This window comes from Megachile rotundata, chromosome 14 (assembly GCF_050947335.1).
Source record: "Megachile rotundata isolate GNS110a chromosome 14, iyMegRotu1, whole genome shotgun sequence".
Taxonomy (NCBI): Eukaryota; Metazoa; Arthropoda; class Insecta; order Hymenoptera; family Megachilidae; genus Megachile; species Megachile rotundata.
This window is the reverse complement of record NC_134996.1, coordinates 4,219,911-4,241,334: the sequence shown is the minus strand read 5'-3', so window position 1 is coordinate 4,241,334 and position 21,424 is coordinate 4,219,911. Positions and strand designations below refer to the sequence as shown.

At 30.2% G+C, this 21,424-nt stretch overlaps 1 protein-coding gene across 5 annotated transcripts in view; it reads right to left on the bottom strand.

The window, feature by feature from the left end:
- LOC100881525 (zinc finger and BTB domain-containing protein 8A) overlaps window positions 1-21,424 on the bottom strand; it is a 197,806-nt gene that overhangs the window by 88,845 nt on the left and 87,537 nt on the right. The window contains exon 5 of one of the 5 annotated variants that reach the window (XM_076539643.1): window positions 13,362-13,423. The exons of the other annotated variants lie outside the window; for them this stretch is intronic. Within the exon in view, the coding sequence (XP_076395758.1) occupies window positions 13,377-13,423 (47 nt within the window). The 3' untranslated portion in view covers window positions 13,362-13,376. Of the gene's footprint in view, window positions 1-13,361; window positions 13,424-21,424 lie in introns of those variants that run through there. 5 annotated transcript variants of the gene reach the window in all.

The window sequence follows — 21,424 nt, the reverse complement described above, 5'->3', positions numbered from 1 at the left end:
TACTTTTTAAATATTTTGGTCTGCAGTATATATGAATAAAATATTCAAGTGCTTTTTATGTTAATATTCTATAATACTTTTACATTTATTTCTTTTTGGTTATTACTTTTTCTTTTAGAGCATACATATGCATGAATGATTTGATAATTAGAAACATTCTAAACGACGAAACTTTTATTCATAAAATTTTTGAATAAAATTAGAAACATAATATTTTAGACAAAAAATTATATGTGCAATAAGAAAAACTTATTTTAATAATAAATTTAATGAAACTTTAAAATACTATTCAAAATCTCCTGCAGAATCTAATTATTAATATCATTTACGTTAATAGATAAATTTCATCAGAATATGGTAATAATGCTTAATTCTGTATAATTTTCTAAAAAATACTACTTTCTAAAGGAAAGGTAATAAGAATACGAAGAAAAAGTTTTCCTCATTTATAATTATTGAACGTTTATTAAATGTATAATTCTGATAAACTGTAAATTAAATTTTCATAAATAAACATTTAAATACGTAAAGCAAACAAAAGAGGAAGTCTTGAATCTTTTAAAAATTGCAAGATTTGTCTTTATACAATCCATTTAGTATACTCGAAATTTTTAAATATTTTTTTGTTTAAATTAGTTAAACGGCGCATTTCACGTATTGGGCAATCAAATCTCCTAATAATGACCTTTCTATTAAGGAAAATAAGATTTGAAACAAAAATCCCAATATCTAGTTGTTCTTTTATAACACATTCTTTTTAAATATCAAATAAAACAAATGGTAAACAATTTTTTAACTAACTCTGAAATATTATGCTCCAAAATATGAACAAATTTGTTTACTACACCAGTTATTTATTATGGAAGTAGGGCAAAAATATGTTTTAGAAAAGAAATTCGATTACACACTGTTTTGGTTTTTACTGAAAATGATTTTACTGAAAGATAGACTTGCCCCACTTTCATAGTAAACAGCTCATATGTTGCATACCTACGCTTCTTGAACAAAAAAATCATAAAATTTGATGAGAGCATCCGTTCAACGCAACCAACGTTAGGTCATAAATGTATATGATCTCCTCGTATATATTATATGATTTTATTTATTAAATTTTGCTACTGATTAAATTTTAAATTAAAGATTAGAAAATAATTCAAATATTCATAAAATTTTATTTATTCAAATAAACCAAGGAGATTTTGTGAATTTCGAAACAGCAAATTCTTTCAAACTTTGCATAATTATAAAAAATACCAGAAGTAGATTTTTTTTAACCATAGCATGCAACTTTTTAAAATAAGGAAAAAAATTGCGTTAAGAATGTCTGTAATTTGCATTTATTTAAGAAAGTGACTATAGTATAAAATTAAAAATGTTTTATAGTTTCATTACCATATATTACGTTTATTAAACCAAACAAAACTTTTTGCATTTTTGATTTCTTTTTTATTTCTTTAATCCAATGTAATTATTTTATTATTTGATGTTTTGAATCTATCATTCCATGATAGATATAAAGAAATAAATTCTATTTAATAAATAACTTCTTCGAATCCTTTTTATTACTTTAAAAGTAACAAAATAAAAGAAAATAAGTTTCCTTTTTTTAATAAAAGTTTTCTGTTCCAGTAAAAAAAATTTGTTTTTTAATCAAAAAGTATGGAAAACAAATTGCGTATAACTTTCGCGGGTATCGAACTCGACACCCCCGATTTAATAAAGCCAGATTTTTCCATCAGATTACAATTCTCGTTTCCATTCCATGTAACAGAACTGAGTATAAATTACAAGAACTTCAAACATAAATTACTTGTTTATTTCGTTGAATTGCGTCTTATGGTTTTGCATAATAATTACTTCTGATGTCTTTCATAATTGTGTCAAATTTGAATAAGATCTGGGTTTCAAAGATTGTGAAGTCTTGTGGACAAATAACGTGGTATGACTTAACGTTCAGCAGATTAAAAAACTGCTCGTTCAATCGAACTTGCCAACTTAGAGAACAGTGTATCGTTATGATAATGAGTTTATGTACACATCTGTGTATCTGTGTATATGGTGAGCAAGTGTGCGTCATAAATAAAAGAGCTCTCAGACTTCATTCACGCACACGAGCATCCCTCTCATTTCTCACGACAAGCAGTAAGGCATCTCTCACAAAATGTGCCAGGATACTCACGTTTCGAGGCGACGCAGACCATGGACGCAGCCGGTAAGAAAAATACTCGAACGTTTGCCGATATTATCGAGGGATTACCTGAGAATGAACCTCGCCTCGCTGCCTCTAACCCTTCTGACAAGGACGCGGCGAAGTTATGATTGCGTTAGACTGCGATCGATACTGAAAGTAGCTTAGGTATCAGTTTCCATATCGCGACTACGTTAGCTTAGTGTTGATGCTATTTAGAACCCTCGAAAATACGAGCACTATTTTCTCTTACTCTCTGTTTCTTCGCTTCTATTCGATTACAGCTAGTTAGTGTTACCTATAGCCACTTTATAGCTAGTTAGTACAAGTATTTGAATTTTAGGGATGTTTTGACGATTTAAAAAAAATACGTTTTCTTTCAAGTTTTTAATATTTCAAGTGTATTGAATATTAAAGGTTTCTTCAAAACTTTAACTTCAGAGCTGTAAGGACAAATAGGGAGCATCATACACAAAAAGGCCTCATGGGCTGGGTAGAATGAGGATGTTCTTATTTCTTATTGTCTCTTAAGGAAATATAATTTTCTTCAAATGTAATTCAAGTTTTTTGTATTATTCGTAGATTGCTACAAAATATAAATGTAAATTAAGATTAGAATTTTATCTAATCTAAAATTCTTGGAGGAAATTTCAGTACTTTTTGGTGTATATAGAGCAGTCTAATGCAAAATTAAGGCTAATCTCACTTTGTTAGTCTTTTCACAACTCATATTATTAAGACAGTACCATTATTGTAGCGTTGTATCCCAAGTGTTGTTCCATTGTTATAGCGTTGTTTACTACTACATGTGTAAAAGTTCAATATTAATAGTGTTTATTTATCTCTGCATAATTGGTTTCAATGCAATTCGCGCACTCGAGTAGCATGTCTTCTTTTTTCTCAAAATTACAGGGTGGTCAATGTACAATCAGTTCATTCTAAACGACGATCAATTATTTTGCATGAAACATTCAAATAAAAGGTCACTTCCAACATGTTGTGATATGATGTACAAATAAAGTTAACTTCCGAAAAAATGTCACTTACCTAATTATACTAAACCAGTATATTATACCAAACCAGTACTTAATATTAAGTAAGATACTGTATATATTTTCTTTTGTTTGGCCGTTAAAACATCTCTGATATTACAAATTCGAATTTGTTCATTATTTCAAATTCAAAGAAAATATATATTACGGTTATTTATCGCAGGTGGTACGATAATCATATTAAACTTTATTTAATTTACTTTGCAAATGATTTTCTGGCAAATACGAACAATAAAGCCGTCATCATTTTGTAATAAATCAATATTTTAACGGGATATAAAGACTGAATATTCATGAACCGAATTTCAATAAATGTATTAAGTTATGTATTAATGAATGTTCGATTAATTTTAAATGAAATTACAGATTCTTTTGTAGAGAGCTTTTTTAAAATTTTCAAAAAACTTATTGTTTATATAGATCGTCACCATAAGAAAATCTATTAAGGTTGAAAAATTGTAATTTAATAAAGGGTATGAAAATATCTAGTTCTCTTTCGCAGTTTTCTTAACGATTTCAAGATTAGATTTCTGAACTGTTCTTGAACTACTCTGAATTGAAAATTTATACAGATTAAATTATATATATAGTTATCCGGATTGATGAAGTAGATATTCATTAGGTTTAGACAGTAGGAACCTGTTGATCGCATGGGCAGCTCTATTAATTCAGGTACGAAATCCTTTAATGACTCAGATTACGCAATTCGAAGGTAACCATTTAGATTTTCAGATGGACTGTTCCGAACTCGTGTATTACATTATCTGTTACTTATTACAACTTATATGTTTAGATAATACATATTTAAAATGGATTATTATCATTTTCTGAAATGAATCGTGAACGAAGTCATATAAATTTGTGAAAATATAGCAAGCAAGAAACAAAACTTTCTCATATATTGTAATTAATACTGTTACTGCAAAAGTACTTCAGGAATTATTTAAGTAGGAATTTATTTGAATTTTTCATTTCATAGAAGTAGAATAAATGACGTAAAAAAGAAGTCATTTTTATATTCAAACCTGATTATTTTAAATAATACACAACGTTCAAAAATTAATTTTCAAGTTTTTAAATTGCTAGTCTTGCGAATTTTTGAATTTTTCAATTCATGAACATTTAAATTTTAAATATTGGAGAATACGAAAATATGAATCTGAAAGCCTGAAAATTATAAAACTAGTAGATCTAAAAATTTAGAAGTATGAAAATTAATATGTAAAGTTGAAAATTTAAAAACATGAAAGTTCAGAAATTTGTGAATTTACATTAATTTGAAAATTCGTGAATTTTAAAAATTTATAAACAATTCAGTTTCGCAATTTGCAAACATTTAAAGTTTCCAATTTTAATTATATTTAAAAATGTTTAAATGCATAATCATTCAAATTGTCTTTGCTCATTTTCAGATTTAGAAATTTAGAAGTTTTCTGATATACAAACTTTTAATATTTCAATTTCATATATAGAAATTGATCTTCCAAAGTCAAAGATGAATAATTGCTTTTTTTGTCCCCACCAGGTAACCCAAATATAAAATACTTGATGAATTTTCGAAACCAATTCCGCCGGAAACAAAATCCTATAAAAGAACTGTGTTCTATATTCCTAAATTATCTTTTCATACAAAATCAACCATTTCTTTATTTATATATCCTCTATATACTATTATAATAATGTCTAGTTAATGTCCTGCATATTATTATAATAATGCGAAGTGGACATCCTGTCCATTATTATAACAATTATTATAAAATTATTATAATAATGTATAATTGACATCCTACATATTACAGTAATAATGAGCAGTTGATATTCTATATTTATTATAATAATACGCAGCTGACATTCTGCATGTTATAATAATGAGCAACATCACATAACATTAAGTTCTACAATTATCCAACACAAATTGTTAAACAAAATTATCATTTTCTGTCGAATAATTGTAGGATTAATTATACATACACAGTATTCTCCTATAAGAGTGAAAACTTCAGGTCTGGAGTTTCACATTTATAGAATAGGTACTACATTCTTTGTAGTGAGCCGAACGTAGAAAAGGAAAACAACACAAACACAAAGAGGACCTGAGGTTCGGCAAACGTGAAAGACTCGTGCGTGTTCTGTCTTTTAAATTCAAAAATCAAACTTCTTTATTTTTGGTTTTTCGTGAATGAGACTTTGATTATCGTATTCGTCTCGTTTTTCTGATTAAAATGATACTAAACATGCTATAATTGGAATCATAATTACTTGTAAGCTGTTAGGAGAAATTCGTATCTCTATCGTAAATGTAAAGTTTGCCGCAAGTGTGAAAGTACGAAACTTTTATGGCTTGTTATATAAGTAATTACGATCGTTATCATATCGTGTTTCGTGTCATTTTAATCAGAAAAACGAGGCAAATACGGTGGTAAAAGTTCCATTGACGAAAAACCAAAAATAAAGAATTTTGATTTTTGAATTTAAAAGACAAAACACGCACGAGTTTTTCATGTTTGCCAAACGCTTTAACCTTCTGCCACTCTTTCTTTTCCATCCGCCGTCCTCTTTTATGTTAAATACTTTAATCATTCGTTACACACACAATTGTTAACGTAATTATATTATGTTTGGTGTCATTTTAATCAGGAAAACTAGACAGTAAAAGTTTCATGAAAACGTAGTAAGAAATAAGAAAATTGCAATCTTTTCCTCTGCTTGCATTAGTATGTGTCTCACCGATATTCGATCCTCGTCGTTTCGGCAACAGATCGTGTTTTATTCTTGACTGGTTCCGAGGGGGATCACCCCAGTAGTGGGGATAAAATTTTTACACTTACGGTAGAGATCTTTTTCACACTTACGGGGAGAATACTGTATTATCCTTCCGAAGTTCAGACAAATTTTCCTACAAAGTACAGACATCCCTTGAATAACACGATACTTGTGCGATTAAAAATTGCGACAACCTTCAAATAACACGGAATTCGAATTACACGAAGTTGCGAATATTACTGGACGGGTAGCACGATATAATTAAGTTCATTGAAGAAAAGAACGATATAATAAACTGAGTGAGAATGAACTTAGTTACAGAAAATCCTTGGTTTCGAATAACCTAGAACCAATTATATTATTTGAGGGATGCCTGTATACGTTATCGTTGACTACCTCCACAAGTGACGTGTATAACTTCCATCGCTCGGTGTCCAAATAAGAATGAAGCTATTCTATATTGTAACAAACCGAATGAGATAGATTAGTCATTCTGCGAAAGTAAATCTACTGTAGCGTTTCCTCTCCAGGATTCAGTTATCCCCTTATTTCTCTCGTTGCCTGGTCTCCAGCTGCAGCTAATCTCGAACAAACAACAGCATGGTCGCGGGTAAAAATGTTTGCCGGCAAGTAAACCATGAACACCCGTTAACGAGGCTTCCCTGCTGCGGTTTACCTGCACAGTATTCGAGCCGTTGAATATTTCACTCGAGCCGAGGTTATTTGAAAACCGAACGCTCGCACGCTGCTTCTGATAATCCACGTTGCAGCGGGAACACAACTATACCGTCACGGTTATGCCGTCTGGTTATCGACATCGTGTACGGAGAAGTTTGCACACGATCTATCGAGCAACGCACCGCGAGTAATCCTATTTGAGCCTGATTGCTGAGAGCCAGCCGTACAGGCTTGTTTACGCTTCTGATACACCGCGGCTAAAATTGCTTTCTCGAAGCAGGCTACTCGTTTTCGAGGCTTTTGCGACTGGAAAACAGTTTATCCTAGATTTTTCCTTCGAGAACCGAAGAAACGGCTACAACGACTCGAGTTTTCCGTTATTGAAATCTTCATGGACAGAGAACAGCTCCAGTTTTACTGCTGGGAGTGATTCCAATAACAAGTTGCGAACATTATTAGCGACATTTTATTTATTACTCGTCAAATCTTTCGCTACTGTACTTTTAGAACCTGTTCACATAATGGATAGCAAATTTTATTCGCTACATTTCAGATAAAATATACTGTAGTCAAATATTTTCATTCTTCTAAACTTTATTTATTATTCGTCAAATTCTGTATGATACTGTTAAGGATGATTTGAATAATGAACTACTTTTGTTCGCTATGATTTAGGAGATTATTTAAATAAGAAATTACCAATGTTACATTTAAATAAAAATGATATCGATTAAAAGTTTTTGTTTCTTTCAAATTTAATTCGTTAATTGTTCAATTTTTAAATGAAGTTTTTTCTATTTTAAATGAAGAATTTATTTTAATTACAAATTTTTAACTTTTAAAATATTATTCATTATCATGATAATCATCAAATTTTGCATTACATGTAATGTTGTAAGTTAACCAAATAACAAATAACAAATAAAATAATTTATCTTTTTTGTTCTCCACTGAACAAGATCAAGTGGTGCAATTATTTAGATAAGGAAGAGTAGAATTAAGCAAAATACTTTATGAATTATAATAAACCAGAACAGAAATCTAAAGAATGGAATTTGTAAATATAAAAACATAGCTATCTAGAATTATAAAGATTTATGTATATGGGGATCTAGGAGTATATAGATTTAGGATCTAGGAATATAGGGCCATGTAAAATAGGGATATAAGATTAAATAAATGCAAAGGTATAGATATCTATGAAAATACAAATCGTGTATTAAATGGATCTAGGGGTATAGAGATTATAAGGACCTGGTGATATATGAATCGAGGAATCTAATGATTTCGGGATATGGAGATATAGGAGCATAGATATTTAGGCGTGTAAGAGTCTAGAGTTACAGGGATTCAATATGTAGATCTAGGATACGAGTTTAAAAATATAGGAATCTAGGGGCATAGAAATTTAAGTCTGCAGAAATCAAGTTGTAGGGATTTAACAGAATAGAAATCTAGGACTATAGGGGCTTAGAAGTGTATACATACAGTGTACGCGAAGCCTATATTAAGAAAAATATGGGAAATTATAAAATACTTTATGTGTACATGGGTGATAACCGGTTAGAAACTCGATTAAATCTAATTACAGCTATAAAACGGCTAGAATGGGAAGTCTTTAGTACAAAACGGAGGTCTTCTAATTTTTCGTCGCACAAACTTCCAGAGGTCTCGAAGTTACGAGCACTAGGAAGTTTAGTCAAGTTGAGAACAGTTAATGTTCGACCACTTTGGACCATGGGAACTTGTAACTTTCGTTAGGATCGAGACTAATCTCTTGCGTGCAACATAATGTTGTGCCTTCTTTAGTTTTTGAAAATTTTAATAAAAACTGTATAGAACTATTTTACAGTCTCGACGAGTTTCAGAGAAGCAAACCCAGTGTAGGTATTTAATTCATAAAAAGGATTTTGTATTCCCCATTTTCAAACTTCCACTCGCATCTTTTAAAAGCTTTAATAAAATATTAGAATCGTTAAAATATTTCATACATTTTAATGGCCTTGCTCTTTCGGTCCCTGAAAGCTTGATGAAAATATTTAAAATATTAAAACGATCGGAGTGTTTTTATTCTCAGGATTTCTTAATTTTATCAAATAATAACCCATTATTTTGCACGGAGCCTTGGTTAAACGCTCTGATTATTAAATGTATGGTTCATATCCTGAGAATCTTGTTTCGTTTTGTTTCAATTTCGAGGTTTCCACAATTTATCTGTGCTGTTAGCCCGTGGTTATTATACTTTTGTTCTTTTACTCCATTACCTGGCAGCTTTAACCAAACATTCTAGCTACCAGAAGTCGTGAATTGTCCTGATAATTGTCTGTTACATTTCCTCTATTTATTTTACACACTTTTAAACATTTCCCCGGGATAATGGATACCGCTAGTCAAATTCACGGTCCCCGTGAATTTCTTGTTCAAATTTCTCGAGCTCTTATTTCCCGTTGAATTTAAAATGCACTACCGTTTCCAACTAAACGACATACTTTTTTATTTAAAACAAGATTTCTGTATATTTCAAGTTGTTTCTAGTTTTTAAGTATTTTATAACGAATTTAATATTTTATAATAGCCAATATTTTATACTTCTTAAAAGAAAAATGTTTTTCATTAAAAATGAATTATATTAAAAAAAAAGAGTTCGAAGAGTACTATGTTTATTTTTCATGCAAAATTTATTGAGGAAATGAAGTAAAATACAGAGGATTTATTACCAAGATTGTTAGATTCTATATTCCTATTAAACCAAGTTTATTCTATTTTTAGTATGCTTTGAGAAAGTAACTCCGGCAATAGTGTAAAATATACAATGACGCATATTCATTGAAACCTTTCTTCTTTATTTCCCCTGGTAACAGCCCCCTCGTAAAATGTGGCAAAGGAGGACTTTTTTTATTCAAAACTAAATGTCGTTTTGCCCTCCATTGCTAGAGTTAAGCTACTTGTAATACACGTTTTTAATCTTTCACGACCCAAATTATAGTGTAAATCATATCATACTCTATAATATAAAATCGTAACGTAACGCGTAACGCGTAACGCTGTCACGCGATTCGCTACCCCCTCTACTCCACAGTCCAAGGTCCACTCACCATGTCATTTTAGAAACGTATTCACACGAAATAGGCGCGAAGCGCCTCGGGGGGTTGGGCCGCGAAGCGGCCAGGGGGCACCGCCCCCTAGTTATTCATAATTGTGATGTTCACAAAGTATCAAAATGAATGATATTACTAAACGATGACAATGCGCCTCATTTAATTATTGAAATATGTATAATTTTGTATGCTACGCATCTAGTAGCGTCAATAAGAAATGCGCAGTAGCTATACCTACATGTGTAACATGTATGTGAGTGAGTGTGTGCGTGCAGCGCTACGAGACTAGACACACTCGACAAAAGACAATTCGTGTCGCAGAAATATATCGAGTGGACACGATGCAAGAGCCGTATCTTGTTGCATTCGTAATCTGCATGAAATAGTTTTAAGAAAAAAAATACGCCGACTTCGAAATGCACTAAAAAGTATAAAATAATTTCTATTTCCTAATGAAGTAATTTCTATTTCATTCAATCATACAATTACGTAACAGATATGAATGAAACCTATTTACTCGTTAGGTAGCATATTAAATGCATTTCAACCTTTTCGGAGGCGAAAATACTGAGGTATTCTTAATTTTGCGCCGCCTCCGAAAAGGTTGAAATGCATTTAATATGCTACCTAACGAGTAAATAGGTTTCATTCATATCTGTTACGTAATTGTATGATTGAATGAAATAGAAATTATTTTATACTTTTTAGTGCATTTCGAAGTCGGCGTATTTTTTTTTTTTAAATTATTTTATTTCACGCTTTTTAGTGGATTGGGGAGAATTGTATAGGATACTGTGAAACATTTCTTACATAACAATACCAAAGAATAGGATTTTGCAATAACAATAGTTATTATACATGTATACTGATTTTCGGCCGACAAGACGTGTTTGTAGAAACAGTAGAAAATCGGCGACTGCATGTTGACTCATACACCACCAGAGACACGAAGGCGTACGCAGAATTCGATATATTAGTAACAATAGTTTTTCGCTAATAACTCAAAAACTAAAGCTTCCCCTTAATTGCGGTTAAGGAAAAAGTTGTTCAGAATCGTGCCCCTGATAACATATTAAAAGGACATTAAAATCGTCCAAAGTTGATTTCAAACATTTTCAACAATTTTTCACTAATATCTCGAAAACTAAAGCTTTCCGCGAAATTTGTATATGAACAAAATTGTTTAGAATCATGTCCGTGATGAGATATTAAAAGCGCACTAAAATCGAGAAAAGTTTATTTCAAAAGTTGCCGGTTTTTTTGCAATAACAACACTTTGCAATTAAAAAATGAAAAATTTTTTGATAATGGTACCAATGGGGAGTCAGAACCTACCACATGCAAAAGGTTTCGTTCGGATCGGTCCATCCAGCTAGGCGTAATCGACGGGCACACATAGAAAATAATAAAAAAAAAAAAAAAAAAAAAAAAAAAAAATATACTGATCGAACTGAGTAACCTCCTTCTTTTTCGAAGTCGGTTAATTAATAAGGGTAATCTATACATATAATTAAATAAAGTCTTATTATTATTATTCATAAAGTGTATTAAAGTGTGGTAGAACCTTTACTTTTGGCGATCTAAAACCCATTTTCTTAACATTAATAAAAGACAAAATTGCAGTCATTCTTTAAATTTCTATAAAAAAAATAACTGAATAAAAAATTATTCACATTTAAATGTAAACGAACTGTCGTTAGGTCTTAATGAAATTTCTCAAAAAAAGGAATGATCGCAAAATATAAATGTTTAATTATTCAACTTATTACAATCTATTTCGAATAATTATTTCTTTTTCATATTACTAAAATGACAAAAATTAAATTTAATTCTGTCAATAACAGAAATTAATTTTAGGCGAAAATATACGTTATTAAAGATGGAAATTTTATATTCATTACTATTGATCGACGCAACTGACATGATTTTATCGGAAATAAGAGTCGTGTGATATCTGAAATTGTTTACGTTTTTCCCGTATTTTTTAACGACCGTGATATTTTATATATGCAGCAAAAATTTATTAAATAACAATTTATATCTGCTTAAATTGTGTCTGTTTTCTATTATTATTGTATAAATTTTTAATTATTCTCTTAGTTTAATTTTTCAGTGTATAAAATTTTTGATGTAGTTTTAGAAATAAAAGAATATTATTAATAAATACATCATTGTGAATATTTTGGCAAGTTTGGGTAAATTTCCTAATTCGAAATTTCTAAATTTTTAATTTTAAATTTCTTGATTCCCACGTGATTAAATTTCTAAACATTGGAGCAAAATAATTGAAAATTTTTATATCTCTAAATATTTAAATATACATATTTGAAATGTTTAAATTTCTAAACTCAAATATTTGAAGAAGCTAAAATATATAAATTGTGAAATTTGAAATTATATATTCTCGAATTCAAAAATTTCAAATATTTTTAAAACTTGAAATTTCGGAATCTCCAAGTTTTGAAATTATGGATTCTTATATTATTCTTAAATTCTGAACTATAAATGTTTAAATTTCAAGATTATAAATTTATAAATTTCTATACATGAGAATTTAAAAAAGCTGAAATTACTAAATAACTTTTAGAATTTATATAATCCTGTACTTCAATATATATAACAGCATTATTTGTAATTTTTAAATTTCAAAGTTGCCAAAGTAAAAAATTTAGGTTGCAAAAATGGTTAAATTTGAAAATTTATAGCTTTGAGACTCGCAAAAAACAAAATCTTAAAATCTGAAGAAACTAAGATTTCTAAACTCCCAAATTAAAAAATGTATGTTTTAAAATATCGAAAATAGCTTCAATTATTAAATTTGAAAATTAAAAAAGGGGACATTTCTAACTATCTAAATTTGCAAATTACTTAATTTCTAAATTGTTAAATTTAGCATATTCAGATTTCCACATTTTTGCATTGCTAAATTTTTTAATTCATCAAACTGTAAATTCCCGGATTTGAAAATTCGGAATTTATAAACTTCTTAACATGAAAATAACTTATAAACTCCCTAATAGGAAAATATGAAATTCGTAAACTTTAAGTTTTGAAATTTAGAAGTTTAAAGACTTACACTTAATTATTTAAAATCTTCCCGTGCACTATATGCATGGCTTCTAATTTTTCAAATTTTCAACACATTTATCTGAAAATTTCATCTGCAACTGTAATTACAATTACGTTTATTATAGCCATAAACCTATCATTCTATCAAATTTCATTAAAATCGATGAAACCACATCTAAAGCGTCCCTTATTAAATTGTGGCAGAAGAAGATAGACTCCCTCTGCTACCTCGTTCGTCGATTTATTTCATGTGAAGGGACATCAAGTGGAATATAGCTGAACATTATTGCTTCTGTACATTAGAAATGTTAAAAACTGAATGAATTCAATGTATAATAAATTCTCCGATAGTACAGAAATATCATTAACCTAGTTCGCCGTTCGTTAACTGCGTACAAAAAATTAGATTAAATTTGAAAAAACCAGTTGAAATATCTTTTCTTTTTTTATCATTTCAACATATTCCCGATCGATTCTCGTAGGTACATTTGTCATCGACGCAGGCCATCTTTTGAGACGTTCTATGTATTATTGAGTATAGCACAGAACATGCATTCCCCTTGTCAAACTCGCTTCTGAAAGGAAATATTTTATTGAAATTTTTCTAAGCGATAAAGCAATATCGTTATTACTTCTTAATTATTTTAACCAGTTAACTGTGGCGATCTTTTCGCAAAGTGCTCACCAGTGTGCGTCGCGATAATCAAGCGATGACGAGTTAGCTCTCAAGAATTTATCAATCCATCTCAAATCATTTACACTTTTTATTTATTTATTTCATTTCGTGTTGACCTCTAAACATTTTAAACATACTACAATTTACGAATATAATTTAGTTTTCGCCAAAATTACAATTTAAGTATCAAATTGTAACAAAATTTTACGCACTACGGATATAGTCGTTATGACACAAAATTCTGCCACATCTCCATGACGGATTATAGTCGTCAAACACACTTAATTGGTTAATACTTTCGGTACTAAGTACCTACTCAATATCATCAAAAAGTTACATGACTTACGAGGTCGCACACTGCAATTCAAAAATTTATAAAATAAAATTAAAAATAAATTTTTTGGCCATTTTCTTATTTATTAGAAACGATTTATTTATCAATAGTTATTTTGTATAGTAACCAGTTATAGAATAATCATTTTTATTGCATGATAGATATTCTTTTCTGTGTTGCACTACTTGTACGAAATATTGTAACTGATCCTCGTTTTTAGTTAAGCATTTATTAAATTCTCCTATCAATGGTACTCCTTGTTCTACTGTACCATTAACAACTTGCAAGCTTTTAAAAATTTTTTGATAATTTTTATAACTTTCATTTAAAGTCAATAAATCACATGTAAATCAAGGAAATCATATTGCAGTTCGAACTGTTTAAATAAAATTAATAACTTTTTTGTTACAAAGTCGTTAAGATCTTTTATAGACAATGAATGAACATTGTTTGGCCCCAAGTCATATCAAACCTTCGAACAATTATCAAATTCACTATTAACCTGACTTATTATTTTTTAACTCAACTTTGTAAATATGGCTAAACCAGCTGATTAACATTGCTGTGAGACATAATATCAAATTGTAGTTAAAAGTAAAAAAAATCAATACATATATCGACAGAAAATTGCTTTGAGCAACCACTTGAATTTAAATTTTTTAATTCAAATACTCTTTGCACTCGAAGATAATTTTATTGTTTGCAAACAGCAACTGTAAAATTTATTAATTAAAATGTTGAATGAATTATTATTTCTTATAATAATTTCTTACAATATCTTCTTATTATTTGAGGTAATAATTTCCACTATTGTCTGTTTCACTATGATTATACATCACACGAGCATTATTATAGAATTAGTTAAATAATGCTTATATGAAATTGTTGTGTTAAATCGAATGGCACTTGAAAGACGCCTTTCGAGCGCAAAGGGCTAAATTTTTAGAGATTGAAAGCGAACAAAATTTATTTGGACCTATCCTAGTAGCATATCTCTTATTGCACAATTTTCTTTTGGATTATTTTATTTATTACACTTCACCCTTTTTAATCCAATATTTTTCACAATTAAAAAAACACACCATTCGTATAAGAAACAGATTAATAATACTGAGTTCCGGACTGAAGAGGTTATTATAGTACACCAATGTCATTTCCTGACAATTCAAATGTAGTTGCATGTACATATATATCATACTGCAAAAATATCTTTTGTTATACGTTCTTAAATTTGAAATAAAATAAATGTTACATACAATATAACATACACAAAACTTTTGAAGAATTAAAATGTACACGGAAAAATAATTAAAAACCTCCACATATGAAAAGTAGTGACAAGTATTCAGGAAACATAATAAATCGAGAGGTTACGAGTTAAATTGTTAATATGAATAGAAGCATTTTAAAAGTGTCCATTGAGCAATAAATACAATAATTCTACGCCTTTCGAGAATTTGAAAGGTTTTTAACACGTTCGGTCTCAGTATAACAAGCACACAGGAGGTCGTTTCTTTGGAATGCGCAATATTATGCAATCGCGCTTAACCAGTTAAGTGTGTTCGACGACTATATCCGTCATGGAGTTGTGGCAGAATTTTGTGTCACGACGACTATATTCGTCATGCGTATAAATTTTGTTACAATTTGATATTTAAATTGTAATTTTGACGAAAACTAAATTATATTCGTAAATTGTAATATGTTTAAAATGTTTAGAGGTCAACACGAAATGAAATAAACAAATAAAAAGTGTAAATGATTTGAGATGGATTCATAAATTCTTGAGAGCTGATTCGCATCGTTTGATTCTCGCGACACACACTGGTGCGCACTTTGCGAAAAGATCGCCACAGTTAGCTGGTTAAAAGTGTTAATTCTCCAAATTTTGAATTACGACTGTCTGATTTTTTTTATTGTTGATATTAAAATTCCATTTCCTTCGATTGATCGTAGTAATCTCCTGTACGTATTTTCGCAAGAGTTTGTTTAGGACCTTGAAATTTTTAACAGTATTGTTTTTTCTACAGAATGTATGTACTTTCTATAAACTCTAGCACAGAATATACCAACTTCGTACGAACTGCAGTACAGAATTTAATTGACCCATATTGCCGAATATGAAAAAGCAGAAAAAAAAGCACAAAGCCCCTTCCTAGGCTTCTATTTATCTTGATTCGTATAACGAGCTAGGAATGTGTTTAAATAGAACGAAACGAGGCTAATAAATGCCTGGTTTTCACGAGCTCATCGTCTTGCACGTGTAAAGTAATTTTCTCGATTGCTCGGATTAGGGTCGAATGGAATGCGAGTGCAAATACGGTGGGAAATTCTGATTTTCCAGAATTAGAAATGTTCTCTTTACGATCTCCACAGCGGGTATACATTTTGCTTTTTAAAATCTCTGTAACAGGATATTCGTTCAATTATCACTGTTATTTTTTACTCGATGCTTCTGCATATGTGGTAACTTTACTGAATATCACTTTATGTAACTGAATATCGAAAAAAAACAAACATAGGATTAAAACGAAAATTGATAGAATAAAAAAAATAGTACTGGTTATTGGATCTTTATTTATAAAAAATATCTATTACATGTCGTATATAGAATTAATACTTTGCACTTTTTGATTAAAAATTGTTTTTTATTAAAAACTTGATAAATTGCGTTGATTTCCTGAATTGTATAAATGAAATTAGTTAACATAAAATTCTGGGAAGTTTGAAGAAGATTCAAAATGTACTGCTTTTATTTTTTTCCAAACCTCAACTAAAATATGGAATACGACATTTTTATTATCGTTATTATCAGTTTCATTATCGAGGTCCTGAGAATCTACATTCGTATAAATTCAAGTTTACACAATTTTTAATATACTTTAAAAATAGTATCATAATTCTGACAAAAGCATAAAATATACGAGAGCTTTAAGATCTACGTTTATTAAAACCTTTCTTGTTTATTTTCATTTGAAACAATGTACTTGTAAAGTGCGACAAAGGGGAGAGCCCTTTCATTTAAACACTGTTTTGTTGAACCATGTATTATTGCAGTCATTATACCAGTAATAATTGTTCTCAAATTTTCACGACCTAAATTATTTTAACTATTCAAAAATTTGAGGTTTACGTATTAGTCTAATTTATAAAGGTTAAAATTAAAGATCCAAATAACATTTCTTTTCTCAAGTTTCTATGAAACAAGTCATTTAAATAGCAGCTGGTTATTGAATTTCAAAGAAATTTCTGAATAACTGATGATTAGAAAATATTAAGTTTTAATTATTTTTATTATTAATAACTATTATGAACTATTCGAATTTTATGTACCATTAGTAATCACAATTGATAATAGAAATTAATTTTTATTACAAATAACTGCTGTCAATGGCATAAACATAAATTGTTGTTATCATTCAAGGATATAAATGAATGGATTTGCTTTTCTGTGGTCACCAATAACCATTATTAATGATTAGAATTTCTTTGGTTAAAGATTTAAAGATTTGGGCTATTGTCTGTACTACTAATTCCCAATAAAAAAAGGAACAAAAAAAAAACAAGAGAAAATATGAATTGTAATTTAGAGGTTTTCTAACAAACTTTGCAGCAGTAACAGTAAAAAAAAATAGCACTGCTAGTTTAACGAAATTTCATCCAAATAATTTTCATTATCAGGTTAACAATTGACGTAAATGCATAACGAAAAGCGTAAATGAATAGACAAACAGACAAACTATTTCTAATAAATAACACAGGTGCGAATAACAACTGACAACGTCGGTTGGCGTAATTAAATAAAACGTTGTTCTTCGATATTGATTAGGCGGTAATCGAAGAAATTTCATAAACATCGATAATGATTATGAGTAACTAAAATAAGATTTTCATCAACGATAATGGCTATTGGTAACCAAAATGCAATTTCGGTCGTTTATATTAGTTGAAGGTAATCAAAATTAAATTTCCGTCATCGATAACGGTTATCAACTGAAACTAAAATTAGTTTCTCTCACCAATAATGGTTACTAGTGTTAACATATTTTAATCATTCATAACGGTTATTCGTTACCGGAATTATTTTATTAAAATTGTAACTGTTATACTAAGTCTTTCGAATTTTTCTTATGATGTCTAGATAAAATAATTTTTATTCATATATTATACAAAGTATTTTTAAAATATATATATTCTTTTTCTTCATACGCTCCAATTATTGTTAATGTAAAATTATATCATGATTTTGATGTGTCTATCAGATTTACGTAGTACCTATGGTATAAAACAAGCCACTTTTAACGACGTAGACCCACATTTCTCTCAGGTGACTTTTTGCCGTAAGTAGTATAGTGGTTCAGTTTATTTAATCTCTTGCACTCAATGGATTTTTTGCTGTTATACAGGGTTTGTCCAATAAGTATCCGGACTGATTTTTTTCTGCTAATTTGGTAGGTCAGGGAGCAATCTCTATTAGCTAGATCGATGCGGAAAGTTGTTATGTATAATAAAAATCTAGGTTCATTTGTTTTCCACCATTTGTTTCGTTTATATCGTGCTTGAAGTGGAAGCGTATTTAACGTTCGCGTCGAGAATCAAAATGCAACGAAACATCGAGCAGCGTTGTGCGATTAAATTTTGCGTTAAGCTAAATAAATCTGCTACGGAGACATTTAATATGATTCGTCAGGCCTACAAGGATGATTCCATGTCTAGAACGAGTGTTTTTGAGTGGCACAAAAATTTCAAAGATGGCCGTGAAGACGTTGAAGACGAGCAACGCGTTGGACGACCGTCGTCGTCCCGATCCGATACGAATGTCGACAAAGTGCGGGAAATTTTGAATTCCGATCGCCGTTTAAGCATTCGTTTAATTGCACAGGAATTAAATTTAACGAAATCCACTATTCATTCTATCGTAACCGAGGATTTGCAAATGCGAAAAGTGTGCGCTAAATTGGTTCCGAAGGTTTTAACAGAGGAACAGAAAGAACGCCGTGTGACAATTTCTCGTGAACTTTTAGAATGTTTGGAGAGGGATTCAAATCTTTTAGACAGAGTGATTACCGGTGACGAAACATGGATTTTTGAATACGATCCGGAGTCAAAAATGCAAAGTGCTGAGTGGCACACAAGCGGCTCTCCTCGACCGAAAAAGGCTCGCATGAGCAAGTCAAGGATAAAATCGATGCTTATTGTCTTCTTTGACGCAAAAGGTGTTATCCACAAGGAGTTTGTGCCTGCTGGACAAACAGTGAATGGCCAATTTTACGCAGAAGTGCTCGAACGTTTGAGACTTAAAGTACGCCGCGTACGAAGGGAGATCGCGAATTCCTGGATGCTCCATCACGACAACGCGCCAAGTCACACGTCGTTAATTGTGAGACAGATACTGACGAAGCATAACATCACAACACCACCCCAACCACCCTACAGTCCAGATATGGCACCCTCTGATTTTTTTCTGTTCCCTCGCATTAAAAGAAGCCTTAAAGGACATCGTTTCGGGACGATTGAGGCGGTTCAAGCGGCTTCGACGGAGTGCCTGAACAGTCTTACGCTTGCCGGCTTCCAGGAAGCGTATAAACAATGGAAAACCCGCTGGCAACGGTGTATTGATGCAGGAGGGGGGCATACTTTGAAGATTATTAACTCAATGTACGTATATCTTCAACGCACTTCATTTTAGGACATCAATCCGGATACTTATTGGACAAACCCTGTATATCAACTTTAAAACATTTTAATTAAAACGTTTGATAGAATCTTTTAAAGTAATTATTTTTCTATTCTTAATTACCACAGAATATAATATTTTGAAGTACAACTTCATTTTCGAAAGAAAACTCAGTTTGAACAATTCTGTATTTGTAAAAGTATTTGTTCACAGTACGAAGAATGATAAACACAATCATTCCATTAATTTAAAGATTATTGGATGTCATTGAAAAACACTCGAAAAATGATCTATTTTGCTCTTCTCGAAAATGAAATTGCACAAAAAATGTTATTCAATATTTTTAACGTATTTTTCACGCGAATTCAAGGCTTTTTTGTATGAAAATACTGTATATGAAATGTTGGCAATACCGTATTTTAAACCAAGAGTTGCATCTGCTCCATTCTTAATAAAACCATAACTCTTTTTTTATGTCATTCATTTTCATCATGAGAGAATATCGAGACAAAATCCGTCACTGCATCAGTCGTCTGCAGGGTAGTAATAATGTTTAAGAGCAAAAGTGTCGGAGAGCCATCGGAAGCTCTGAACGCACGTGATGTCGGGACAGGAAATCCATGCACATCGGTGCCAACGGAATTCGCAGACTTTAGAGTCGTCGTAAAACGTTTAACAGTGGCCATCAAATTTTCCGCTGCCACGTTTACGGCGTTAGAACCGCGTCAGGGTGACGAGAAGTCGAGTCAAATCGAATCACGTGGATTAATAACCTTGGCAGGACTGCAGCAAAACGGGCGTAGACGATCGAGAAAACTTGATCTTTAAGTTCATGGAAATACAAATACACGAGCACGCTTCGAACAGACACATCTTTTATTTTGAACGATCAAAAAATTGCTACGGAAACCGATTTGGACTTGATTAAAGCAATTTCGACGAAGGTTTATGGCACCTCCTTAATTTATAGAAGGAAAATAAGGGCGATCCTTCCTGCTTCTCGTTGCAGCATCGTACAGAATGTTATGTTTTAATTTACGTATGATATAACGTCGTGAATTTTCTTTTTCAAATAATTTTTGCAGTAAACTTTACGCTGTTTTGAGAGGAACATTTGTTTCTATGAAATTACAAAACTTTTAAATTTGTAATTTGTATGACTTTTTAATTAGAAATACATAGATATGTGAGTTTTTAGTATTAAATCATTGAATATTTGGAAGTTTGTAAATTTTAAATTAATAAATTACTGAACTTTTATGTTAAACATTTAAAATGTACGTGTAAATTAAAAACTGATACATCGTGAATTCGAAACCTAAAATCTTATAAATTTGTAAGTCCAAGATTTTGCATTTAGTAAATTCAACATTTCAAAATTTGATACTGAAACATTTGAAAGATTGTAGGTTCGAAATGTGCAAAGTTCTACATTCAAAAATTGAAAATTGAAAATTTTGATACTTAAAACTTCTTAATTTAAATGTTTATAAAGTGAAAACTTTTAATCTTACAAACCTAAAAATTTAATAACTGAAAATTTGAAATTTAAACATTTAAATGTTTGTAAATTTGAAACCTACAAATTTCTAAATTAAACAATTTGATATTTAAGATTTTGGTATTTACATGATTTTAATTTATATATACATTTACAAATTTAAAATTAAGAAACTTCTAAATTTGAAAGTTTACAAACTTGAAATTTAAAACCTTATAAATTTTATAATTTAACATTCAAAATTTTAACTACACGAATTAAATTTTAAACTACACGATAAAGCTTAAATTCTTTAACTTTGTACTATCGTACACTTTTAGGTAAAACATTTAGAAAAATAAAAAATATAAAGTTACATTGATAACACACAAAGTAACAAAATGGAGAC